Source organism: Medicago truncatula, chromosome 5 (assembly GCF_003473485.1).
Source record: "Medicago truncatula cultivar Jemalong A17 chromosome 5, MtrunA17r5.0-ANR, whole genome shotgun sequence".
Classification (NCBI taxonomy): domain Eukaryota; kingdom Viridiplantae; phylum Streptophyta; class Magnoliopsida; order Fabales; family Fabaceae; genus Medicago; species Medicago truncatula.
This window is the reverse complement of record NC_053046.1, coordinates 5672415-5699032: the sequence shown is the minus strand read 5'-3', so window position 1 is coordinate 5699032 and position 26618 is coordinate 5672415. Positions and strand designations below refer to the sequence as shown.

At 32.9% G+C, this 26618-nt stretch overlaps 4 protein-coding genes and 1 pseudogene across 6 annotated transcripts; 3 read left to right on the top strand and 2 right to left on the bottom strand.

Moving 5' to 3' along the window:
• Positions 1–1783: 1783 nt before the first annotated feature.
• Positions 1784–8045, bottom strand: LOC11415499 (ribonuclease III domain-containing protein RNC1, chloroplastic). Of its 2 annotated transcripts, XM_003611578.4 has the most exons (6): positions 7933–8045; positions 6534–7744; positions 5269–5470; positions 4838–5038; positions 4590–4676; positions 1784–2459 (listed from the first exon to the last, which is right to left on the bottom strand). In XM_003611578.4, the coding sequence occupies exons 2-6, from the start codon at positions 7316–7318 to the stop codon at positions 2142–2144; spliced, it is 1593 nt and encodes a 530-aa protein (XP_003611626.2). In that variant the 5' UTR covers positions 7319–7744; positions 7933–8045; the 3' UTR covers positions 1784–2141. The 2 variants fall into 2 exon arrangements, with proteins under 2 accessions (XP_003611626.2, XP_024640915.1); XM_024785147.2 differs by lacking the exons at positions 6534–7744; positions 7933–8045 and having other exon boundaries at positions 4838–5028; positions 5269–5403.
• A 4636-nt stretch (positions 8046–12681) lies between these two features.
• On the top strand, positions 12682–16863 carry LOC11429412 (BTB/POZ domain-containing protein SR1IP1). 2 transcript variants are annotated; one of them, XM_024783650.2, is made up of 6 exons: positions 12682–12894; positions 13134–13261; positions 13393–13462; positions 13733–14350; positions 14721–15257; positions 16133–16863. In XM_024783650.2, the coding sequence occupies exons 2-6, from the start codon at positions 13161–13163 to the stop codon at positions 16697–16699; spliced, it is 1893 nt and encodes a 630-aa protein (XP_024639418.1). In that variant the 5' UTR covers positions 12682–12894; positions 13134–13160; the 3' UTR covers positions 16700–16863. The 2 variants fall into 2 exon arrangements, with proteins under 2 accessions (XP_024639418.1, XP_024639417.1); XM_024783649.2 differs by having other exon boundaries at positions 12682–12943.
• Positions 16864–20637: 3774 nt separating this feature from the next.
• On the top strand, positions 20638–22031 carry LOC112421898 (protein ANTAGONIST OF LIKE HETEROCHROMATIN PROTEIN 1-like). Its single transcript, XM_024784001.2, has 2 exons — positions 20638–21387; positions 21469–22031. Exons 1-2 carry the CDS (start codon positions 20646–20648, stop codon positions 21918–21920), a joined length of 1194 nt encoding a protein of 397 aa, XP_024639769.1. The 5' UTR covers positions 20638–20645; the 3' UTR covers positions 21921–22031.
• A 62-nt stretch (positions 22032–22093) lies between these two features.
• LOC112421899 (uncharacterized) lies at positions 22094–23353 on the top strand. The gene is made up of 2 exons (XM_024784002.2): positions 22094–22478; positions 22573–23353. Exons 1-2 carry the CDS (start codon positions 22128–22130, stop codon positions 23206–23208), a joined length of 987 nt encoding a protein of 328 aa, XP_024639770.1. The 5' UTR covers positions 22094–22127; the 3' UTR covers positions 23209–23353.
• A 701-nt stretch (positions 23354–24054) lies between these two features.
• On the bottom strand, positions 24055–24830 carry LOC11428472 (uncharacterized; annotated as a pseudogene).
• Between the last annotated feature and the right edge of the window lie 1788 nt (positions 24831–26618).

Sequence of the window (26618 nt, the reverse complement as noted above, 5' to 3'; positions counted from 1 at the left end):
AATGATTTGGTAAAATTAATTTTGGTTTTTTGACAATTAAATTAATTTTGGTTATAATAGTTTAAACGGATTTGTAAAATTGAGTTCCACGGTAATTAATTTTAAATCTGAACTATTTTCTCACTCTCCTTGTTAACAAGTTGGTTTTAATTTTGTCCATCTAAATCTTCTCTTATTTTCTTTATTGAAGGGGTGATTAAAATAAAAAAAATATCCGAATCATTCCTCTTTTTCTTTTTCTCTATGTTTTTATTTAGATGAGTGATTTTCACATAAATTTAAGTTTTTTTTTCGTGATTCATCGTTTAAGTATTGTTCTATGTTGTCTGTGGTTTTGAGATATGCTTAATTTTAGAAATTGTTATTGTTCTGTTCTCAAAACTAATGAAATTTCAAATTTATCTCTAAATTGGAAAATTACTAACCACGTGAGCTACTTGCAGACAATTTAAGCAGAAAATGTCTTACCGGTTCAAACTCACTTTTTGGTCAAAAAAGAAAAGTTCAAACTCGCTCTAAATTTTTGATAATATAGGCTAAATATTTTATGTTAGGAGCCTTAATTAAGAAATGCATTCATTGTAATTGTGTTTACTGGGATTATAGTACTCCTTTGCTGAAGAGATAACATAGAAAATTGTAAAGGCACTGCAAAACTAAAATCTATGTTTGTTTAGTAAAGGCTATTCGATTCAGTTGGACTGGGAAGTATAGACCCTTTTACAATTTCATTGGCGATTTAAGAATTATACATGATCTTACATTAGCATAATCAAAAGGTATTGTTGAAGTAGACATCATCACATTGTTGAAGAATGAGAGGTTACATGTGGATTATAGTTTGAGGTATGTTAAATAAAGTGGGCAATCTTGTGGGTGGGTGGTTGTGTTGTTGAGATTGAAAGAAACTCCTGGTAAATGAGGTGATTGTGTTGGTGTTATTTTTGGCGAATTGAGTGGTGGCTTGGGTGTGTATGAGAATGAGAACAAAGGGGTGAAGTGATGGTGGTTCTAGGCCTAGCAAGAAAGTTCACAGACAGGTACAGAGATTATAGGCTTCAAATATTGCTCTCACGAGTTAATCATCTTATGGTGAATACACATGTGTTCCTCATGTATGTAGTCTCAAGTTCAAATATTATTTCCTAAATGAGTATTGTTAATGAATGCTCTAAGGACTCTCTTTAAAGATTCATTGTTAATAAAATGTTAAATAGTTTAATTTCCCTTCGTAAATAGCTTCAAATAAAGTTCTATAGTAGCGAAAATACAATTTAGTTCGATTTCTAATACATTGAGTTCATCGGTTTCTATAAAAACTTATTATTTAAGACTGTTAAAAAATGCTTGTAATTCAACCTTAAATTCGCTTAAAATGCTTGAAGGAGTTACTCTATACAGTTATCCCTGAAGAATAAAAATAAAGAAATAAAATCACAAACAGAATGATGATAAAAGCTCTGTTTAATCATCAAGTAGTCTCTCTCTAACACCTATCTCTCCTCTTTTTCACCTCTGTTTTAATTTGAATGGATGATAGATGCTTGTAATTCAACCTTAAATTCGCTTAAAATGCTTGAAGGAATTACTCTATACAGTTATCCTCTTTTTCACAAGGGCACGCTTTAAATCAGCACATTAATTGAAGCAATCTGATTCAATGAAAATCTTTTTTGCCAATGGACATCGCAATAAACACAACCTTTTCAACCAAAACATGTAGAATTGCTTGTCAGCCAAAAATGGTAGACATTTCTGTTTCTTAAACACTACTTCAAAATGATACAAGTTAAGGCTACACTTAGTTTTCTCATTTATTCATTAAAAATCCCAAATTGAATTTTCAAATAATCATACAGCACATTTTTGTAATCATGTTTTTGCTCCATGATATGAGCCATGGAGAGTAGAACAAGCAGTCACATATGTATCCTCATCTCTGTTCCGGTTATCTAAGGCGCCCAGTTCTAACAAGTAGAGTACAATGAATATATACAAGAGCAACTTTCAAAGAAGAATTTGTAAATAACCTAATAACTAAGTGGATCAAATCATGGTATGGAAAAGCAAGGGGATGGAAAAATAAAATGTGAAAAAGAAAACCGAGAGTACTCTATTGCCATGTCATTCTTGTCTCATATTTAGACCTCTTTAGGCTGAATCTGCTCAAAGTCAAAATACTCAAACATCAGACGTCTCACATCGCGTTTCCCATAAACAAGATACGAGAGTCCATGAATAGCTTGATTAACAGCTGTTGTGGCTGGGTTTCTCCGTCTCCGGTTGCGCTCATAAGCGTTTTGAACATTATCATCATATATAATAAAACGGTGAAGCTGTTTGGCCCTCAAGTATCTTCCACAAAATTTGTTCAGAAGAATGCGGCGATGTTTCTCTTGCAGCCACAACCCAGGAGCATCTAAATGCTTCATCAACAATCTTTCAGCCATCACCAAATCCTTAAGAAAATAAAAACGTTGTAATTCATGAAGTATTCAATGAAGGAGAAAACTATATATAAAATATAGAAGTAGATAGTAAATATTAACAAAATTGTCTGTCCCCTTTTCCTGTCTCGTTAGTAATAATGTGACACATCAATTAAATATTTAAAAAATTTGTGCTTCCACCGGCTCACATAAGGTTTCTCCTTCCACAAGCTCGGGAGACACTCAGTTCACCATTTCTGTTTCAAACTCTCTCCCCCTCAGCATCTGTCCCAACACCTTGTTAGGATCATCTTTTTTGTTCGTCTTTCAAAATCACACACACATATTAGGCTCCTGTGTCTCACTCTGCATCAAGCCTCAAAAACATGGTCACCCACCTCTCTTGTTTCTATTTCAGAATCTCATGCTTTGTAACTCTAAACATATGCCACTGCTCAAAGTCTCAAACCAATACCTCAAGCCTCGTCTTCAGTAACTTTCAAACAATTATATTGAATCATAAACACAAACCAAACATCCCTTCCTGTAATTGTACTGCAGCTATTCTTCTGAGCTAAAAACATCTCAGTTTTTTCATGCCCACATCTGAGTGGAAATTCCGCATAATTCCTCCCCCATCTTTCTCTTAGGGTGTGTTTGGATTGAGGGTTTAGGAGGGGAAGGGAAGGGAGGAGAGGGCTCATTTTTCTTTTTTAGAAAATTGAATTAACAACATGATTGATGATGATATAATACTTCAAAAACACTTAATCTATTTTAAAAAAACATTTTACATTGTTCGTAATTTAAAAAATAAAAGTGAACCCTCCCCTCCTCAATCCAAACACACCCTTAGGTATTTCATGGATTATTTTTTTTTACTGATTTTTCATGAAAACTTTTCACATCTAAGATCAGGGTCAGGAAATAAAGGAAACTTAGTTAACTTGTAATGCTTGCAACATAACATGGTTTTCATGTTACAGGTAATACATGTTGCAATCTATTTTTCAGAATAATGAAATAAATTACCATGAGTCCCAGACCCCGTCTCCGCACCTCACTTTTTTCTATTCAAGATTCGTGTAAAGTTTAGCAGAGCTATTTATCGTATTTCTGATAATAGAACAAATGAAATCTAAATTATATAAATCTTGATGGAGGCAGGAGACGGTAAAGCTGTTAAGAAATGATAGAGAGTAGTTTGTCAACTGGTGAGCAGTGTTGCATCAATAAAGACTGCATTGGAAATATCAAGAGTAAACTCAAATTTTCGAGAGGGGGTGATGATTTGTGAGTCAACTGTTTTTTGTTGTATGTCACAGTGTAGTTAGTATCCCACGTATGCCCGCGATACAATACGAAAACAGCCATGGGGGATACGTATCAGGGTCTGTATCCCAAATGATGTTGTATTGCAGGCGTATCCCATGTATCCCGATTCAATATGGTATCCTATGATACTATGACATTTACGTTTCAGTTGCAGAAACCAGGTCGAGTTGCACGACCCGGAAAAAATTCAAAAAAAAAATCCCGTTTATTTTATGGATCAGTTCTGGAGCTGGGTCAGGTTTTACATGACCCGCCAGAAAGCTCAAAATTACCCGCTTTTCTGGGGTTGGGTTTATGTGACCCAACAGATATTGCAGGTGAACCCTTTTGTATTCAAGAGTTTTGTTTTGTAAACTACCAATTAATTTGGAGCTATTCCCAAAAGCCACTCACCTTCTCTTTCTTTACGGCTTCCAACACATACAAGCGCTGTTTCTCAACACTATACACTATATGTTTGATTTTGATTGAATTAAGGATGTTTTATGTTATTCACTTTTGTTTATGACATGAGTTTTGAAGTATCTTGAAGTTTATATATGATATTTGAAGTATTTTGGAGTTTATATATGATATTTGAAGTCTTTTTTTTTGTTTATGTATCTTACCATACAAAATATGATACATGATTCAAAAAAGTGGTCGAACAATACACGATACGTATCTCGATTTCACTACTATGTCGTATTGAAAAGGAAAAACTATATTGGGGAAATAGGGAAAGGGGACAGAAGATGATATATTTCATTAATGAAATTAGAGTCTTCCAGAAGACTTTCCACAAATGATGTGGAATTGTCCTATAGACAGTAGAAAGAACAATACCTGTATTGTTTTTCCAACATATTCTAATCTCTCAAAGCAAAATCGAGGATGCTCAAATTTGTACTTTGATGGATGCAGAAAACAAAGCTGCAAGTGGACAAGACATTCAACATCAGCAAAGGGAGCAAACTTTTAAACTTATAACTAGATAGAGCAGCCCTACTCTAGCAAGAGAGGCCAGATTTGTGCTTTAAATAGCAAGAAAGGGAAAATGGGAAAGTAGAATGAGAGGGCAATAGTAGAGCTACCTGCAATCCAAGTCCAAGCTCTATATTCCTGGCTTCAGTAATTTCTGGAATTCTGTCTGTCATTTCTAATGGATATCCAAGTGCTCTCATAACTTGGGGTCTGCTATCATAATCCCATATATTTCCTCTGAATCGATGCATGCCAGGGGGAACACATGCTCTAAACAGCCTTGGATGAGTAAACAGAGCATCTGCAGGAGGCTGAATGAAGAACAGTGAACATCATTTATGCCTCAATATAAGAACATTCGATTGTAGGAAAGTAATATTGCATCAGAATTTAGTAATCGTGCAGAAAGCGCAGTTGAATTAGCTACGTAATCAGATTAAACAAGTCTGAGCTATGTGCAGTTGCTCATAATAAATGGATCTTGATGTGCTAACATTTTAAAAATAAATAACACTCTTAACAGAAGATATGTATAGCTTGCCTTATAAGCAACAATATCTTGCCAGTTTAGCTTGTTTTCAAACTCAGCAGATACATAATCCACATCTTCAAGTTGTCTGCGCTCCCTAGGCTGGCAATCCTCATCATCTGGATCCATTCCGAAGACTTCAAAAAGAACACGGTAGACTTCTGGAAGACCAAAACAAAGATAGATTGCCCCAAACAAAGCCCAAAATACCGACCTACAATAGAATAACAAATGTGAAAATGCAGCAAACAATTCAATTAAGAAATATATTATGTGCAAAGACCAACTCAATCATATAAGATGGTTCTGCTACAAATTGATTACCCTAAATAACAACATATGGGAAGTTAAGAATTCAACATTTTTGTCTTTCTTTCCTATGTCCTGTTTAGACAGTAAGCTAGCTATGCAGCTTATTTTGAATTCATTATCAGCAAATAATTTCAGCCTGAAAATGAGATAGCAACAAATATTTTTTACTAAAAAAAAAAGAATACAACAGATATAAAGGTCATCGCTCATATAAGTATTTATTTAAACCTATAGTTTATAACACTATAACTCATGATTTACATTATGTGGGACAATCAGACACAGTACGAAACATAAACTTAAAAGTGCACAAGGATTTATGTCCAAATATCATTCATTATGTCCGAATATCACTCATGATATACATTCTGTGGGACAATCAGACACAGTACGAAACATAAACTTAAAAGTGCACAAGGACTTATGTCCAAATATCATTCATTATGTGAAGCCAATACAAATATTAACATAATTTCAAATCTGAACTCTCCAATCTTCAACTTCCTGAGCACATATCACACATTATATTTTTAATATCATTCCAAATACCAAGAGACATAGACATAAAACTATATTATGCAAATGAATAATGAGATATCGATGCAAGCTTAATTCATGAGAATAAATGCTTATATTTAATCCTTATCCTAACAAATCAATTCAGTTTGGCTAGTGACATCAAATGATCATAGACCGGTCACATGATATCTAACTAACCCCGTCAAATAAATTACGCAATGTGAGAAGAATATAGCTAACTCGGTAAAGTGATATCGTTTATTAAAATATCTCAACAAATACCTACATAGTAAAATTTGATTGAACGGCGGTGTAAGTGCATAGTTATCAAAATCTATTGTAATTTGTAAGTACATGAAATTTTACATTACATGCAATAAGAACTTACACCAACATAATATCAAAATTATAACCTACGCGAACATTGAAGTAAAATTATAACTTACTTGACAGGTCCTTCTCTATCCCTCCTCACAATCTTATCCATATTATCATAAGGAAATATCAAATTCTGTAAACTGGCAGCTTTAATCCATTTAGGCAAATTCTCCTTCCCAATCAACCCATAAACTCTCTCCCTCATCGGACCAGGCAATTCCCTCGGATACCTCTGCAAAAAGAATTCAGCCAATGCCAATTCCAGCACATATTGCCCTAAGAAAAACAACCTGGAATGCCCAGACCTAACATGCTTCTGCTTCGTTCTCTCACACGAAGGATGCTGAAAAGCCAAATACAACAAAGTATCAAACTGTTTAGCAGGATTATCATCCTCTAATGTCTCTGATGGTTCAAGTGAGTATCCAAGGGCTTGTTTCGCTTCGAGTAAATACTCATCGATCCATAATTTATCGGCATTGTTAAGGCGCAATGAAGGTAGACAAGAACTTAACAATGGGAATGATTTTAGTGAAAGTTGTGGACTGTTGAGAAATCTTTCTGCGAGTTTTTTATCGTCTAGTGGGGGTTTTAAAATGTAACGTCTTGGTGGTGATTTTGATTTTGGGTTAGTGATTTTTTTGCGTTCTGCTAGTTCTTTTAGAAGTCGTTGAGGATTGTTATTTCTAGGGAAGTCTTTTGTTGGGTCTATTGCAACTGCGAGAACGTGAAGAGGGTAGTTTCGGGATTTGGTGTTTTTGATTAGGATTTGGATGGGGAAAGGAGAGAATGAGGATGAGAATGAGAAGTTAGTTGGTTTTGGGGAGAGTGAAAAAGAGGATGAGAGTTCCATTGTTGTTGTTTGAAGGGGATTGAATTGTGATGGGAAATGTAGATAGTGGAAAATTGGAGGGTTTGTGAAGATTAATGGGATTGATTTGTGGATTTTTGTATTGGTTTTGACATTGTAGATGAAGGGGGTTTGTGTTGCTGGGTTTTGGACAGGGTTGGATAAGGTGTGCAGATTCTCTGCTGTTAATAAAATGCCGCCGCAGTCACATATTCAAAGAAAACCTCAGCCATCCGATCAATCCTGCGGTTCAGATCTAACTTTTCAATTTTCCCGCGAACACTTTCAAGATAGTAGAAATTGAAGTTTCAATCTTCCCTTATCTCCCTTTGTCGATACCTCAGGCGTGATTCAGGCGATAATTTCGCCGTATTTGAGAGAGTATCGTGATGTATCCAAATACGTAGATTAGTGCAAAACAAACAAATCCTGCACTCAAAATATCAAAAAATTTAAATCCTGAGAGGGAATAAAATCTTAGATTCACAAACAAACATAAAAAAAAAAAATTGTTATGTTCAACTACTGACATCTACTCTAGCAAAAAATGAATGAAAATGATAAGATTACCCAGAAGCTAAAAAGTGAAGAGTAGAGTAAAGGTGAGAGCTTTATACCAATGGAGAGAAGACGGGATGAAGAGGGAGAAGAGTGAATGGTGGAAGAAGGAGAAGAATAGCCATGAGTGTGATCCCTTCTCCTTAAACAATGAGTCAGTAATAATAATCTATAGGTTTTGTTGCTTTGTTGTGCAATGATTCCTTCTCAAAGCTTTTCACTCTCAAAAGTCATTTTCGCAATTTGTGTTAATAGTAGTATTTAATTTAGAGAAATGCTAATTTGTGTCTTTAAAACACGTTAATGAGTCAAATGTATAATTTTTGTGTTGGAATTCGTGTATTGAGTTTAATATTTTAATATTTTAACTTTTAATTAATTAAATGCATAAATATTAAGAGAATATTTCTATCTTTAGATTGCTTAATATGTACCCTTAAGACATAAGTTAAAATCACCTTTTAATTTATACTAGTACTTTACTTTAATCAAATTAATTATTATTTTAGACAAATCGTAGGTATCATTTATCAAATGACTCTTTTTTGAGACTTGTCTTAGGTATCAATTTGAGAGTTAAATTGTTCATCCCTATTCTTTCTTCTTCAAAATAATGTTGACCTTTTGGGCTTAGTAAGTAGTAAATAAATAGATGTTGAACAACAAACAAGTGAAAAACTCGTATATTTAAAGCTTAAAATTTTGGATGAAAATGTGATATATTTTTGCTCTTTCTCCAACAAATGTATGATATCATATCCGATTCAACATTGTGAGGGGAGTGGGAGTAGGAATGCTTTTTTGGCAGTGGATCGTGAATACGGAGAGACTAACACTTAGAGAGACATTAATGTACCAAATGTGAGTTAAAATTTCTTACTGTATTAAAGAGTAGATGTTGAGCAACATATAATTGAGATAACACATATACCTAATGCCTTAATATGCTCAAGTGAGATGACAAAATACATGTTTATTATGTGTAAAAAAAAATAAAAAAATACATGCTCGTTAGACATTTTAAATTGACAAGACTTTTTTTAATGAGTCTAGTATTTTGATGGCATAATTCCTACTAATATCTGACTCCTTCAACAAATCCATAAAATTACTTGCAACTCACTCTATTTTTTAACGATCCAACCAATTGCAGACTCCCTAGAATTAGGAACATTATGATTAACTTTTTTTTTTTTTGGATGTGGTTTGCTTTTTTGCAAATTTTTTAATCTAACCTCAATTATTTTAAATTCCTTCACTTTTGATATTTGGTGGAATCTAACAACAAAATACACACAAAAAAAAAAAATTCACATTATTTTTTTAAGGGATATTATTACAATTTATATTAGTATAATTAAAGAGAAACGCTAAAAAGTGTCCTTGAAACACTTGTTTAAAAATTCAAAAAAGAAACTTTTTATTGAGAATTGTATAGTCAACACATTGAAACTTAAAAATAGAACTTTTTCCACATAAAATTTATAAATAATTTACTCTTTTGAATCTTTAACAAGTGTCGTAAGCCCTTAGAGCACTTGTTAGCATAACCCATGATTAAATTATATGATAATTTTTCTTTGATAGAATTATATGATTAGCGAATAATACATACTGCATACATAAATTCACCTTGAGGGGATTGAACTTGCCCACTACTATTTAAACGACTCTTGATTTGAATCAGAAAGTGTCATTTGCATATTAGTCTGTTGTGAACAAAAAACCCATTGACAAGCCAACCCTAAGAATCTAAGCATCTAAACCCTTCAAGTCTCAAACTTGCTCCTTCTAGCAACAATTCTAATGAATTTAAAAGTTTTAACACGTGACCGACTTTCATATATTCTCAAGGCTGAATTCGAATCTAGAATCTTGATTTAGTTAAAAGAGACTTGTGTTATCTAATCTAAACGTTATTAGGCGTCTTTTAACAGTCTTGCTTCTAGTTCAATAATTTTGGATATAATAAATGTTTTTATTAAACATTTTTGATACTCAATAATCTATTTTTTTAAAAACAAACTCAACAATCCGTTAATCTACGCATCTCTCATGTTGTCCAACTTAACTTTTGCATCACTTTGCCAGGACCAAAGGAAATGGAATAAATATGTTTGAACATTCAAATCGATATCACGACATTTTATCTTTTGCATTTTGTCACAATTTGCCCACATACCATGTGGCATGGGGACGGTTTCTAATACTCTCCATAACCATTTTCACATATACATATGACACATCATTTGGAGATTTTCATGCACTGTCCACGAGAGAGCACGTTAATAATAGAGCACCTCAAAAGAATTAGGATCAAAATACTTTACAAACTAATTAGCTTAACCGTGTTTTTGTTCTTGCGAATACATAGCAAGTTTTAACTAGTTTTATTTCGGTAATTATTTTTTCTTTACCTACTTCCTAAGTTTTTTAGAAATCTACATCCGAAGTTAGATTTTACCACATAAATTTTCTGTCTCCTTATTAGCAATTTAAATTGAACATAAATTTTAAAAAATAAAAACTTAAAAATGTTTTCAATAAATAATCGGAGCCTAACTTTTGTTACAAAAATTCTAACATGGCTAACCCAACTCTATGTGACACCTTTAAATTGACATTTTTATGAAACAAAATACATATAAACCAGACAAATTTGGATCCTTCTAACATAACTGGTATGTAATATGATAATCATCATGGTCATTTTTAGCCAGGCATTTTAGATCATACGAGAATAAATGATTTCATAATTGTGATTTGTTGGGAAGTGGTTGACACAACACAACGTACTAAGCGGGCATGGATGGATTAAAAACGAAGTAGCAGCAATGTTGATATGGGGTAGCCTTTTATTAATGGATTTTGACTAATTTATATGTAAGAACAATTTATACGTACCGCATAATTTGGATTTTGAAATATCCAATTTAGACAATGTAACTATCAGACAGGAAAATCCTACTTATATGAATCGATGTAAGCCATATCTATGATTAGTCTGCACTAAGGTGATTCAGATTTTGAAATATCCAATCAGAGTATTAAATGATCAGACAGAAAAATCCATGATTAGTCATTCAATAAGGGACCCTTATCATGCATGATGTGAAAACACGAACCTAAACCATGTCTCTGATGTGTACTAGAGCAAGGTTTTCATTATTATGGGAGCACCAATTATTGCAGATGGCATCTACCATTCTTACACACAGCAACTATGGAAATTAACGCATACTGTATGAAGTATATATATATAATCAGCAGAAAAATAATAGCCAACACTGTTACTTAGTATGACAAAAGAAGCATTGTTGATGCTGGGACCCAACAATCTTTCTAGTAATTTGTTACTTGATGAGTGAGACCTTAAAAGAAATTGAGTTGTATTATTTAGACATATAAAAATTGATATAATATATTGACGTCGTTGTAAATACAACTTTAATCAATGTTGGTGTCGGAACCAATGAGAAAAAAAAAAACAATAGAAAAGTTGGAACTAAAGTGTGTTTTTAAAGAACTTTCGAAACAAATTTTGAGATAAAACTTTTTATTTTGACTACTAGAGTAATTTTTTTTAGGGGACTACTAGTGTAATTTTAGCATGTTTGCCTATGTGTGTGACATTATTTTTATTTTCTTATTTTACTACTAGAGTAATTTTAGAATGTTTACCAACATTTGTGACATTATTTTTTTTTCTTCCTTATTTGATGGAATGTGTGACTTTATCTTCACCGTACGATATATTGGCAGACCTAAATCTAGTGATTTTGTGGCCTTGTTGTTGAGCCAGTCCAGATTTCTGTGTGGGTAGATTTTTTATGTCCCACCACATAAATCTTCTGTTTTATTTTGACCCAAAAAACTTCTGAAATAATTATCATGTAGTATAGCATTTAGTGGCTCTTAGCATTTAGTATCTCAATTTCTACTGTTAGTTATTACTCTTATTCATAATGTATTTTTTGCGGTAGTTTTATATGATTTAATGTAAAAAAATTAAAGACATTTATAAGAAAGAAGTGCGAATGCTATATGCAAGTTGAGTAAAATTATGGATAATTTTAACATGTGATTTAGCATTTGCAAAAATGAAATATAAAAAAAAGATTATCTAGATTATTTAAAAAAAGTATAAAATTAGAATTTCTTTTAATAAAATATGACATTTATTATTGGATCGTATAAAGTTTCATTAATGATGTCTTAGTCGTTGTTCAACACGATCTCCAAATAACTTATATTAAATGACATTGTACCAAAAAAAAACTTATATTAAATAAATGACATCATTTGAGATGTGTTGATTGAATTGGTTTTGAGCTTTGTAATAAAAAAAAAAAAAAGGTTAAGTACCAAAAAGAATGGTTTTGAGCTTTTTTCTTTTGTTTTAATACAAAGCAGCACCAAGGATGGTTTTTTTAAAGTAATTCTTTATCTTAATAGGTAAACTTGTTTTGTAAAATTAAAATTAAAAATAAAAATAAACTTGTAAAACAATACCAATTATCAACAAATATTAATACAACAATCAACTTTTTTAAATCAAATGATTTAGTAAAACAATATCAATTGTCAACATGTATTAATACTACACCCTAAAAAAAGTATTAATACAACAATCAACTTTCTTAATTCAAATGATTTACTCAATACATCTATAATTAAGGAGAGGTTAGTATAAGGGCATTATTTAGGATAAGATAAGATTATATTTGTTTTAAGAATTTTCTATTTTTAGACTAGAGAGGGAGTAGTAAGAAAGAAACTCAACTTTCCATGTGGTAAGTGGAAACAAGTGACATTAGACGCCAATCAACATCCAACAATCTCATCCTCTCCACTCAAATTCCCTAAGCACACACCACACACAACAAAGTACATCTCCATTCTTGTATATTGCCCTTCCTTTCATTTCATAATGTCTATAATACCACTCATATTCCTTCCTCTACCCTCCAGAGAATTACCTTTCTTCTAGATAAGAAGACCTTGTTTGGGAAATTCACAAGGTCAAATATTTCTTGGATTAACATTGCATACAAATTTATTTGATTTGAGGTTCAAATTCTAAGTACTCTATCCTCATTATTCCCTAAAACTTTTCAACTCAACTAGCATTTAAGACTTGATGTTCTTATTTCAAAATAAATAAAAACTTAAGAAAATGTTAAAGGAGTCTTCAAATATAAAAAGGTCCTTGAGCCTATACTATAACTGACTCATTAATCTTTTTCTGCTTCATTTATAGTGAGGTAGAAATCTTTCTGTACTTGCCATGGTGGATCGTGGTCTAGACAAAACTACAACATCTGCTAGTGACTTGTCTGTGAAGAAGCAAGAGCTTCTATCTAGTGCCATGAAAAGAACAAGTGACTGGTATATTTTTTTTTATGTTTATGTATATATATGTCAAATGTACTTGACACTTTTCTTGTGCATGTTCTTGTTTGCTAACTTTTGTTGGATTTTAGTAACTGAAACCAATGAGTTGTATTGCTTAATTATAGGATTTTTTCTCAGGAGATTCCAAGTGATGTCAATGTCCAAATTGGTGAATCTTCCTTTACTTTACATAAGGTAGTGACTCTTTGCTGCATAGATATAATATATATCAAACTTATTTGCTTTGAATCATTCAAGTGAAGAGTAATGATTTCTTAATCTTGTAAGATGTCACTTGTCAATCAATTGTTAATGTTTATTTGTTACAAAACATGTCATGTTTTTTTCTTTCTGTCTCAATATATAACTTGAATTTGAAAGCAAGATGTTACATATGTTTTTATGACTGATTAAAAGTGCAAAAAAACTTTATATGACAGTGTGTATGAATTAAATTCGTTGCAGTATCCATTAGTCTCCAAGTGTGGATACATTCGGAAACTCGTCTCAGAATCTAATGACTCGGACGTGTCCTTTGTTGAACTCTCCGATGTTCCTGGTGGAGCAGAAGCATTTGAACTAGCAGCAAAATTCTGCTACGGTATAAATTTCGAGATAAATGTGGAAAACATCGCTATGCTTCGATGTGTGGCCGAATATCTTGAGATGACAGAAGATTATTCAGTTGGGAACTTGGTGGCAAGAACTGATGCATATTTGAATGATGTAGCACTAAAAACCATTGCAGGTTCTGTTTCAATCTTACATATTTCAGAAAGCCTTCTTCCAATAGCAGAGAAAACAAAATTGGTGAGCAAATGCATAGATGCAATTGCTTATATTGCTTGCAACGAAAGTCAATTGTGTACATCTGTAAGAAGTGAAAGTGGCTCCGACGGAGTGATGTCGTCTTCTGTATCATCTCAACAGAGACCAGTTGTTGATTGGTGGGCTGAAGATCTAACTGTTCTTAGAATTGACCTTTTTCAAAGAGTTCTAATAGCAATGATGGCTAGAGGGTTTAAACAGTTTGCTATTGGTCCTATTCTAATGCTCTATGCACAGAAATCTCTACGAGGTTTGGTGAGATCCCTCTCTAAAAAAGGATAGAAAAGTTAAAAATAAATATGCTTTTATAGAGTAGAGATCTATGTAGCACCGACACAAGTTGTGTCTGTTTCCCGCACTGACACATATAATTACATTTAACGAGTGTCTATGTGTTAGTGTTGTGATGATTTTCATATTTGTGTCGGTGCTCCATAGGTAGAAATCTCCTGTTTGCAAAAGAAAAGAAGAACACAATTACTATGATTGCAGTATATAAGATACATGTTTTGAAAAATGCGAACATTAATTAGACCTTTATACACTCAAAAGCATTGTAACTTAGCTTTTCTTTTCTTGAGATTCAATCCTTAATTCTTAATAATTTTTTCTTTCTTTCGAGCAGGATATATTTGGAAAGGGAAGGAAGAAGATTGAACCAAGACAAGAGCATGAAAAGAGGGTTATTTTAGAGACAATAGTGAGCCTATTACCAAAAGAGAAGAATGCAATGTCAGTAAGCTTTCTATCTATGCTGCTACGTGCAGCGATATATCTTGATACAACAGTTGCTTGCAGGCTTGATTTGGAGAAAAGAATGGCAATGCAATTAGGACAAGCTGTTCTGGATGATCTTCTCATTCCTTCATATTCATTTACCGGGGACACGTTATTCGATGTGGACACGGTTCAAAGGATCATGAATAATTACCAAGAATCTCAAATTGGAAACCACTTTGTCTATAATGGTGATGATGAATATTTTTCTCCTCCACAAAGTGATATTGAACGGGTTGGAAAGCTAATGGAAAACTATCTTGCTGAAATAGCAACTGACAGGAATTTATCAGTTGCAAAGTTCATCAGTCTAGCTGAGTTGATTCCTGAACAATCAAAACCTACAGAAGATGGGATGTATAGAGCCTTAGACATCTATTTAAAGGTAAAATTGTAGTCATTTGATAAAGTTTTTGCCATTTAAAAAAATCTATTTAAAGGTAAAAATTGCAGTCATTTCTAGAGCTAGATTTCGCTTGTGTTGGTATCACGGTGAGTATGTTGGAACCAAGATGACCCTACCATGACTTTCCAAAAGCTACACAGATCTCAGTCGGATGAAAATTGGATGACTCATATTTTGATTTCACCAAATCCGTTTTAAAACTACTACTTAGAATATGAATTATCTCACAATCATCTAATTCTACATCCTATCTCTCTATGGAAATAGATTATCTGTGATTGCGAGTTACAACAATTGTGAATCTTGACCATTGAATGAAGATCGGACCGCTTGTGTTTTCCTATCATTAAATTGATTATGAATACAACACAAAGTACGAGCTAAAAATCTTTATCCAATGGTCGAGATTCATAAGTGCAGTGACTATGAGAGTATTCGGATACCTCACGTGGGAACAATAAAACAAGTCTTCACATTCTATTGATCAAGATAATATAATAACTACCTAAAATAATTCTCTTGAGCTTCATCTTTGTCATAGTTTATTCGTTACATCAAATAATTGTATTGTATGTTTGGATTGTAAGTGAGTTTAACAAAATCAAAAAATCATGGTGGCATTGTAATTTTGTGAAGTTTGTGTTGTTTTTGGCAAAATTATGGTGACTCATTGTGATTCTGCTTGTCTAATCCAAACATGTGTTACTATACAAACATGCGTTGCTGTCCATTCCAAACATGTATTATTGTAGTGTATGTAATCAAAATGAATTATTTAACTGTGTTACTATTTTGATTTTAATGTCGAATTTTTTACTTGCTTTCTAATAAAGTTAAAATTTGACAATTTTCAGGCTCATCCCAATTTAAGTGACATGGAGAGAAAGAAAGTTTGCAGCATAATGGACTGTCAAAGATTATCACGAGAAGCATGTGCACATGCAGCTCAAAACGACCGGTTACCAGTCCAAACTGTTGTCCAAGTTCTCTATTACGAACAGCAAAGACTTCGCGATGCAATGAATGGAAGTGAAACTGCAGAATCACCTTCTATTCACACCAAACTAAATGTATATTCAGGTGATATTCAAGTTTCAAATGAACTTACAAGCTTGCGAAGAGAAAATGAAGACCTCAAATTAGAGGTAGTGAAGTTGAAAATGAAACTAAAAGAGATCGAGATTTCCACGCTTAAATCAACTGTTAAATCAACAGTAAAATCAACGGTTAACAGTCCTATTGCAAATGCTTCACCTTCTCATTCTCATTCTGCTGATAAGCCTCCACTACCTCGTAAATCGTTTATAAGTTCGGTTTCAAAGAAACTTGGGAAGCTTTCTCCTTTTCCACGTTTGGATGGTATTGTATCTGCTAAAGGTAAAATAAAACCAAACAAGAATCGACGACACTCTATTTCCTGAGGTCATGAAAATAAATACAGGAGTACTATGTTTTCTAGTTTTGTTTTTGCTTCATTTGTGTGATTCTGTGTAAATTATGTCATCACGATGTTAAAGTGGGAACCATATTGTAAAGGGTGGTGGTGAAAAATAAAATATAATTCTTGAGTTGGATTGCATTGCAACCTTGTTGGTGTACTACTCTCATATATTGTGATAAGTACAAGTGGTAATTACACCCACAGAAAAAATAGATGAACATGATTTTCTCCTATCTAAGCATACTCTCAATAAGGTGAATAAATTTGTCGAAAAAACCATCGACGCACCAATCCATTTTAAGATTTTGTACCAAATTTGACTTGCAAATCTACACAAAATGAATGCATGTGTCTCTGTTTCTGACCAATTCAGGCACCATGGACGACGCACCCCGGCTCCCCCATTTGATAATACTCTTTTCCACACCAAATTTTCTCTAGTTGGCAACGATGGCGAAACATTTACATGAAGACAATAACTTTTGATGGCGTGAGACTTTCCCAAAGCCTTCCCAACAATTTCCTTCCTTCGGATCCCACACTAGAAAGCAGAGAAAACTTGGACGAAAGGAATTGATAAACAAAGTTTACCGAAAATCAAACTTTCAACATTTGATGTACTCTCCTACCAGTCTTCATTTTGGCCAAGAAGCGTCGGTTGAAATACCGGCAATAACTCATCAACAAGAGCCTCTTCCCATTGGAACAACGGTCTTCACCATACTATGCCAATTGCTCAAGACCAACCAAAGGCCCAATCCGCTTGATAACAATCGATTCACAAGGTAAGGCGCCAAGCCCTTATAGGGGTAACACACCACCATCAATCAAGGTGTCTTCGTCCATTCATTAAAAACCTCTCACCCGCCACCCACCCATAAATTCGAAGATAAAGCAATTTCTTCCATTGATCCACCTTCACAGCGAGATTTTTTTATCTTTCTCGAGATTTTGGTTCTCCCAAACATAAAACCGATAAATTAAAATCATTTGATTAGGTTTCTAGTTCCCACTTAAAATTCCGCTTTTAAGAAAACGATTTTGGATACTATTAATCTTTTTCATGTGACAAAAGTATTTTATCCTTAATAATTAGTTAGGTCTATGTGTTAGGCGTTTCTCATAGTGTCTCAATCAAATATTTATTTTCCACCCATTATTATTCATGAACCAACCAGCGATCAAATCAAAAGAAGTTTGAAGTTTTGGTTGCATAGTCCATCCGACAGCTGATTCTATTACAAATTTAAACATCTTTTTAAGGTCTGTCCCAAAACATGTAGAAAATTTGCTACATTTACATACCTTAAGAATATTCATGAATTGAAACCAAAACATTATCTCCTTTCTTTTCATTGATGATTAGCCTTTAGACATCAACACCGACATTGCAAGGCTGTCTTTGAGCTATTATTACATTTCCTTGAACTTTTTATCACAAAGGACTTCATAATTTATACATGGATCCCACCATTCAATATATAATGAAATTTTTTTAAAAATAATTTCAATTATAGCATTATAATTAAGGGTCTTCATTGAATAAAATGATAATTATAATTAATCAAAATATCTTTCAGGTTAATTGTCATGCAAATTTGGTTATTAGATTATCTTAATCTTCATTTTAAATTGATCATAAAGTTAACTAATTAGGTAAATAATTTGCTAAAAAATGAAGGACAAGACATAACAACTCTAGTTGTTTGATGTTTGATTTGTTCAGGTACACGATAAACTGGAGGCAAGGGACAAGTCAAAAACTCATATTTTTGTCCCTCACCAAACCACAACACAACTTTTTGTCCCACGTACGTCTAAAATATCAAAATAACATTTTGTCCCCCAAAAATCGTATAAAACAAAAAATTACTCATTGCCATAAAATATTTGTCCTTTGATGTTATGCCTTGTGTTGTGCTGTTATATCTTGTACTGTTCTGTCAAGTACTTACTGTTTTGTAAACCAAACACATTTGATGGTTTTGTTTACTAGAAGAAAAAATTGTATTGCATTCGTACAACTACTCATTCTAATTAATAATATTAAATTTCACCCAAAAAAATTTGTGTTTTTTTTTTTTGAAAAAAGTTAGTTGTTCATATATTTATTGGGCTTTTCTAAGGTTTTAGGCAAGTTGTCTCATCAGTATGAAGATTGTTATTTACACTAAAAGATTTGTTATCACATATCTGAAAATGACCAAAATACTTCCAACAGCAGTTAATTGTCGTTCACGTCAAATGAAAAATGATATAGTAAATGGAAGATAACTGCTCTTGTAAGGATTGAAGGTCATTTCCAAGTGTCTGATAACAATCTTTAAAGTCTAAAGAGCAATATTCCATCATCATATCATTGTCTGGGCCGCCCCTGGATCCTCCAACCACTGTTACCATATTTTGGATTCTTCTGGTGATCATTTTATAATGGTTGCTTTATAGACTTGGGTATTGCGTTGCTCAAAAGTCTTTCAAATTCATCAGACCGTAACTTTCAATCGCACATAATTTATTATAGGCTAAAACCTTAGGGTGTGTTTGTTTCATGGAATGAAAATGTATTCCTAGGAATCTAAGGCTGGAATTGAATATTTCTTTATTTGGTAGATGGGAACCACACAAAAATGCTCAGGAATACATTTTTTCCAGGAAAGTAGTAAACCCACGTTCTCCCCCATTTTCCCCCCACGTTCAACCCTTTTTCCATCCATTCTATTCCCATGAAATAGCTTGGGAAAGTTTCATTCCCAGGAATTGAAACCCATGATCTTCAATAAAAAACCATTTTTGCCCTTGTCATTCCCGCTATTCTTTCTCTGATTCCCGCTAAACATTTTCACCCATGTTTTTCTATATAAAAGATAACCCATGATCTTTGTGTGTTCATCAACTGCTTGCTGATTGAGTTTTTGATTTCACTCTTCTCTTCAAGGTACCATCTAATTTTATCTCAATTCTTCCATTACTCAACATAGATTTGGTGATTGGTAAAATTTCTCTTCTTTTTTTCTGTTGTTGTTGCTTATTGCTTTTTCTCTAATTTCTCTAATTTTTTCTGCTGATTGAGCTTATTGCTTTTTCTCAATTCTTCCATTGCTTATTGCTTTTTCTGCTTATTGCTTAGATGCCTGAATAATTTTTAGCGAAAATGGTTTGTTTGACCTTGTTGATGATTTTGATCCTGTGGAAGAAATGTGGGTGTCATTATTATCATGGTTATTGTGTTTGTGATTTTCCTATATTTGTAGTTTTGTAATAATAATTCAACATTAAGTGCAATGATGATTAGGTTTTTTGGCTAAAGCTAAATCCAAAAGCATAATACATGACAAACAATCCTGTTTTTTTTTTTTTATTTCTTGGAATTGTCTTCAAATGCATCAATCTACTAGGTTATTGTTCTATGGTTTTTATATTTTAATGTTTGGTGTGTGTAATTGTGTATGAAATTGTAACTATGTATGAAACTGTGGATACTATAGAGGCATGCTTTTATAGTCTTGTGTGTTTTTTTAGCCCCTCTTTTATTTTCTGAAGACATTCATGAGTTATTTTTCCCTGGTTATATGGTTTATGTGAGTAAGTAACGAGTACTGTTAAACAAAATATCTTTGGCCTATGAGTAGGATTTATAGATCTTTCCTGCAACCCTGCAATTTTTTTCCATTTAAAATAACAAATTGAAATAGAAGATAAGCATTTACTATATCATACTATGTTAATTTGACATGTTAAATAGTTACAAAACCTTCTACCTTATCTAATCTTAGAACTGTCTTGTTCTTGTTTATGGAAAATGAGTTGTTTTTTATATCTTTATGTTTGAATCATCTTATATCATGACACATTTAATGGAAAATGAGTTGTTTTCTAATAAAGTATTATGACCTGCAGCAATTTTTCTTTTTATCATGACACATTTGATGGAAATGCGTGACAGGAAGAAAAAAATTATAGCAATGTTTATGATATATATGGAGATGTTGAATTACTTTATGTTGATGACAATTGTGTTATGCTACCTTGAGTTAAGTAAGCGTTTGAAAAAGCGAAAAAGGTCATGGAATTTTTATGAAAGAAGTTTAGTTAGAGAAGTCCATTTTCGTAGAATTATTTACATGAGTGATTTGGCTTGCCTTGAAAATACAAGGATGGATAGAGCTGCTTTCCACAAACTATGTGACATGTTGCAAGTTATTGGTGGTTTGCTTCCTACTCGACACATGTGTGTGGAGGAGTTGGTGGCTATGTTTTTACATATATTGGCACACCATGTTAAGAATAGAATGATTAGAAGACAATTTGTTAGGTCTGGTGAAACAATTAGTAGGCATTTCAGTAATGTATTATTGGCAGTTTTGAAGTGTCATAAAGAATTGTTAAAACAACCTAAACCAATTTTGGAGGGCAACACAGACGAACGATGGAAATACTTTAAAAATTGTTTAGGAGCTCTTGATGGCACCTACATCAAGGTCAATGTGCCTGAAGCTGACAAAAGTAGATATAGGACAAGGAAGGGTGAGATAGCTACAAATATGTTAGGTATATGCTCGCCAGATTTACAATTCATATATGTTTTGCCTGGTTGGGAGGGATCAGCTGCTGACTCTAGAGTCCTTAGAGATGCTATTTCTCGACCAAATGGTTTAAAGGTTCCTCAAGGTACAATAGCATAGATTAATATTAAAATAAAACATGTCTTGCATAGTTTATAGATTTTAACTATTGTTTTATTTATGATAGGGTATTATTATTTATGTGATGCTGGATACATGAATGGAGAAGGATTTCTTACTCCTTATAGAGGTCAAAGGTATCACCTTAGTGAGTGGAGGAATGGATTACAACCATCTACCCCTAAAGAATTTTTCAATATGAAACATTCTTCAGCTAGGAATGTAATAGAAAGATGTTTTGGACTTTTGAAAGGACGTTGGGCTATATTGAGAGAGAAGTCATTTTATCCTGTAAAAACTCAAGGAAGAATAATAGCAGCTTGTTGTCTTTTACATAATCATATTCGCAAAGAAATGACATTGGATCCTTTGGAATTGAATTTAGGAGATGATGAGTTCTCTAATGAAGTCATGTCCGGTGACATGATAACTATTGTGGAGCCAAGTACGACATGGAGTCAATGGAGAGATAGTTTTTCATTAGATATATTTAATAGGTGGAGAGGTGAAAATCATTGAAAATTTTCATGTTTTTTATTTGACATTTCAATTTGATTGCAATTTTTATTTTCAGTGTACTGTTGACTTTGATTTAAAAGTTTTATTAATCAAATCTGTTTCTTTTTATGATCTTTTATTTGTAAAATATGTAATTGTAATATTGTTTTATTTATTGTTTCTTCTTATATATTTTGACATGCACGCACTTGTTAAGTTGTTGAATAGATGGACGGGTCGGCTGAAAATCAAAATGTTAGAATCACAAAGCGACAATGGACTCCTGAAGAAGATGGAGTATTAGTGGAAGGTTTGTTGAAAATAGTGGACGAGGGTTGGAAGGCTGATGCAAACTCATTTAAACCTGGGTATACTAAAGCGTTGGAGAAATATATTCACAGCAAGTTCCCAGGTTGCACACTAAAAGCTACCCCGCATATTGAATCAAGAGTGAAACTGCTTAAAAGACAATATTCTGCAATCAAAGATATGTTGGGTCCAGGTGCAAGTGGTTTTGGGTGGAATGATGCTGAAAAGATGATTATAGTAGAGAAGGAGATTTATCGTCAATGGTGCAAGGTAATATAAGATATACTATTCCACAATTGATAAATTCATGATAATTTTTATTGCATTAAATTTATATTTCTAAACACTTTTTCCTTTAACGCAGTCTCACCCTACCGCAGTTGGCTTGTATAAAAAACCATTTCCACACTATGATAGCTTGGATACTGTATTTGGAAAAGATAAAGCAGATGGTAGTGTAACAGAAGATATCATTGATATGACCATTGAGATGGAGAAGGAAAATGTTCAATCAACACAAGAGGGCGGATCAAGAATTAATTTGAATTATGATGATGAGAATTTTGAGTCGCAGGTGCCAGAAACACCCGCAGCTAACACTACTGCTCCGGGATCAAATCTAACAAACCAACCTCCACGTGATTCTACTAATCATAGGACCGGAAAGCGTGGGGGAAAAAGGGTGAAGTATAATGATGATGCTTCTGATAGCATGTCAAATTCATTGAACAAATTGGGTGAGATTTATGCTAATGGTGTTGAGAATATGAAACAAGTCTTTACTTCTTGTTTTGTGCACGAAAAACACACAGCTGATAGGAGGAACCAAATTGTCTCTATTTTAAAAGAAATTGAAGGATTGTCTGATGCAGAAGTGGTAATGGCTGGTATGCTTATCACCAAAGACAATAATCTTTGCGACTATTTTTTCACAATGGATACTCCTGGATTGAGGAAGCGGTTTGTGGACATTGTTTTGAGTAACAATGGTTCTAGGTAGAATTTAGAATGTTCTACGCTTTTTGAATTTGGTAAAAAAAACTCAGTAGCCACTGTCTTTAATTCCTTTTATTATTTAGTTGTATTCGTATTATGGTCTTTAGTAGTTGTGTAATGACCTTAATTATCCTTTGAATTTATTTATAAGAAAGCGTAATTTCTTTAATTTATTTAAAGACATTGTCTTTAATTTCTTGTTTATGATTTTTGTTCTCACTTTTTGTCTTTAACATTGTTGTGTTGTGGTTTTTGTTGATGTTTTTTTGCTGCAGAGAGTTTTCTGATGTGCTAGTGTCTGTTGACGTCTTGTGTTATTCTGATGTTTGTTTGCTGCAGAGTGTTTTTTTTATTACAGCTTAAATGTCAGAGTTTCGATGATTTTGCAGTGTGCAGGTGTCTTGGTTCACACTATCTAATTGATGCCATGTTATTTCTAGTATTTTTTCCTTCTGGACAGTGGCAATTATTAGCAGCTTCTGCTGATAGAATTCGCTAGATTTTTGATATTATGTAGCTCAGATTTGTGGTCGATATTTTGGTGGTTTCTAAATTGAGGTGGAGGGCTTGTCTTGTTTGTTTTCGTTTCGCCTAGGAGTAATTCAAGTGCAGCAAGCCATTTGAGGATAAGTTCATTGTGTGCTATTTTGGTTGTATCTCAAAATCCTTGTCTAATTGTCGCCAGACTTTTAGAAGATGTTTGATTTTGCTTTTTCTAATCGTGGCCGGTTGCTCGTTAGTGACTTAGAGTGAGATCCTAAGATGCATATTGTCCTTCCTCAATATCCTTGGTAATCTCTGATATTTTTTCTGGTAACTGCTTTTTCTGTTAGATGCATATTGTCCTTCCTCAATATCTTAAGTATATTGGATTTCTAGTAGCTGCTTTTTCTGTTATCTGCTTTTTCAGTCTAACTGATTTCCTGTTACGAGCTGGAAGAAGCCCAAATGCTCCTATAGTTGCAAAAAAAGTTGAATCATTCCTTTGAGACACTTCATTTAGATAACTCTGTCTCTTGATATTTCTCCTTTGTGAAGTTGTTAAGAACGTTGCACTCACTTTCTTTAAAGTTTTTACCTATGGGAAGGCTAAAATCATCATCCCTTTCTCCAACCAACTGTTCAAGCTGTTCCCGAATTCTAAGTCGCTGAGAGCTGCCATCACTTTCATAACCTAGAAACCAGAAATGCTCCCATATCAGTCTGTGCGATATCATATCAGTAGTGACACATGAACATAGAGATCAGGGTATGGAAGAAATAGGAAATTAACTATTTGATACGAACAACGTGTCTATATTTCTCTTCATAGGCATTAATTTTGGGCTATAACACATGCCAATTTCATGTGAAGGTAATGTAAAGTTTTGAAACCAGGGATTCATTCTCTGGTATATATATATTATCATACCATGTTTCTTATATCACTTAAATTTTCAATGATATGAATCACTTTGCATCACTTTGGAGATTTGCAAAACCATTGAACAATTTGTTTTTCTCTACTAAACATTTTCATTGATTCTGATTTAAAGATTGCATACCAGTGACTGATGAGCTTGTAGATGTAAATTGCTCCAAAAGATCGAGCTGTGCACGAGAAGAAGATAAAGATCCTAACAATAAAAGTCATAAAAAACAAGTTAGTCATTTCTCTTTTATTGACATGAACTAGAACATTGTATCAAGTTTTGCTAGCATAACTACAACGTGCAGCAGCTTTGTTCAATCCACAACTTATTCAAATAATTCAAGAACTCAACAATGAAATTGGTTCAAATGTATTCATGGGAGCCAACACAAGGCAAATGGCCCTTGACTTCGTCAATAATCCTCAAGCATATGGTAACTATACTAATCATATTCATATGATATAGAGTAATTTAATATACAATATAATGGTAGCATAACTATTAAATTTATGGTAATATTACCTTCTTATAAAAAAAGTATTGGTTATATATGCAGGATTTGTTACATCACAGATAGCATGTTGTGGTCAAGGACCCTACAATGGACTTGGGCTGCACACCACTCTCTATATACTGTGATGTTTATTCATCATAGTAGTGGATGGATGAGGGATGAACACTATCTTTATTGAGTCATTGCAAAAGTAATTGCATATATAATAATTGAGTCATTTTTGTTGTTTCCAATAGTTTCTTTTTCCTTACCACTCTTTTTTATTTTACTATGTATAAATAAGTTCCACTGGCATTGAACTTGAAGATCCAATATTTTTTTGTTTTGAAACCTCGATGTTCGGTCTAGGATGGACGACTAATATGAGATGTTCAATCCAACCATCCACTTGCGGGATTCTATTTAAGCAATTTCTAAACAACCTCAATCAATTTTACTTCAACGGTGATTAACAATAAGCAACTCTATACTTGATCCCACAAATTTGTATTTTCTTATCTTCACTTAATTTTGATTCAAATTCAAATTTTAATTTACTTACTTTTCTATTTAAAATTTTGAACATTTTTTGTGTCTACACATGAACAATAATCAATTTATTAAAAAATAATGGTTTAGAAGTGAAGGAGAGCATGGTACACACGTTAGATTTATGGTTTATATAATAAGGGCATTTGTGTAATTATAATGTTTATTCCAAGGTTTTCTACCTTGCAGCCAAACATATTTTTTCTATTCCTTGGAATTATTTTAAAAGAAGTTCCCAGGAATTACACAATTAACCAAACACTTTTTTCTGTATTTTCCTGGGAATAAAAATTTCCCCTTTACATTCCTGGGTAAGTTAATTCCTGGGAATAAATTTTGTAACCCTCAAAAAAACACCCCCTTATTGTTGTTTTTTTAATCGGTATGTATCCAACAATCAATTTATTTCATAGGTTAAGCGATCCGAATGGTTTACAAGCAATCACCTCATTTTAAAATTTAAATATATCTATCTTTAGGAAGATGTAATATCCCTTGACTACTTGACCCACTTAAGTTTTATGATCTCATGTGTGCACCTGGTCATATTCACACTATCACTCATTGTTTCATTAAATTTTGTTTAGCTATTTTTGCTGTTTTTTTTTTTTTTTTTACAAATAGTTACTTTTTGCTGATTATCCCTAGTCATTGTTATGATCGTTTTAAATGCAGGTCACATATATAAGGGGCATATAATTGTATAAAATGAATTATAGCAACATGCCATGACATAATATGTGAAAGAATAAATGAAATTCTCTTTCTACCAAAAACCTAGATAGAAAAGTAGAAATCTCAATCATTGTCCAGTATATAGTTTCATTTCTAGATTATAACTTACTTTAGAACAATGTTTTATTTGGTTAACGGTTGTGCAGAAAAAAATGCATAAAAAATGTTTAAGTGGGAATGGTAATTTTACATACATGAATGAGTTAAATATAAGATGGAAATTTT

Coding starts and splice junctions, on each gene's coding strand:
- LOC11415499 (XM_003611578.4), bottom strand. CDS start 7,318: ATGGAACTCTCATCCTCTTTTTCACTCTCCCCAAAACCAACTAACTTC. Junction 4,677..4,837: donor AGCTTGGACTTGGATTGCAG/GTAGCTCTACTA, acceptor GTCCACTTGCAG/CTTTGTTTTCTGCATCCATC. Junction 2,460..4,589: donor ATGTTGGAAAAACAATACAG/GTATTGTTCTTT, acceptor TATTTTCTTAAG/GATTTGGTGATGGCTGAAAG.
- LOC112421899 (XM_024784002.2), top strand. CDS start 22,128: ATGGACGGGTCGGCTGAAAATCAAAATGTTAGAATCACAAAGCGACAA. Junction 22,479..22,572: donor TTTATCGTCAATGGTGCAAG/GTAATATAAGAT, acceptor CCTTTAACGCAG/TCTCACCCTACCGCAGTTGG.
- LOC11429412 (XM_024783650.2), top strand. CDS start 13,161: ATGGTGGATCGTGGTCTAGACAAAACTACAACATCTGCTAGTGACTTG. Junction 13,262..13,392: donor ATGAAAAGAACAAGTGACTG/GTATATTTTTTT, acceptor GCTTAATTATAG/GATTTTTTCTCAGGAGATTC. Junction 13,463..13,732: donor CTTCCTTTACTTTACATAAG/GTAGTGACTCTT, acceptor AATTCGTTGCAG/TATCCATTAGTCTCCAAGTG.
- LOC112421898 (XM_024784001.2), top strand. CDS start 20,646: ATGGAAATGCGTGACAGGAAGAAAAAAATTATAGCAATGTTTATGATA. Junction 21,388..21,468: donor TGGTTTAAAGGTTCCTCAAG/GTACAATAGCAT, acceptor TATTTATGATAG/GGTATTATTATTTATGTGAT.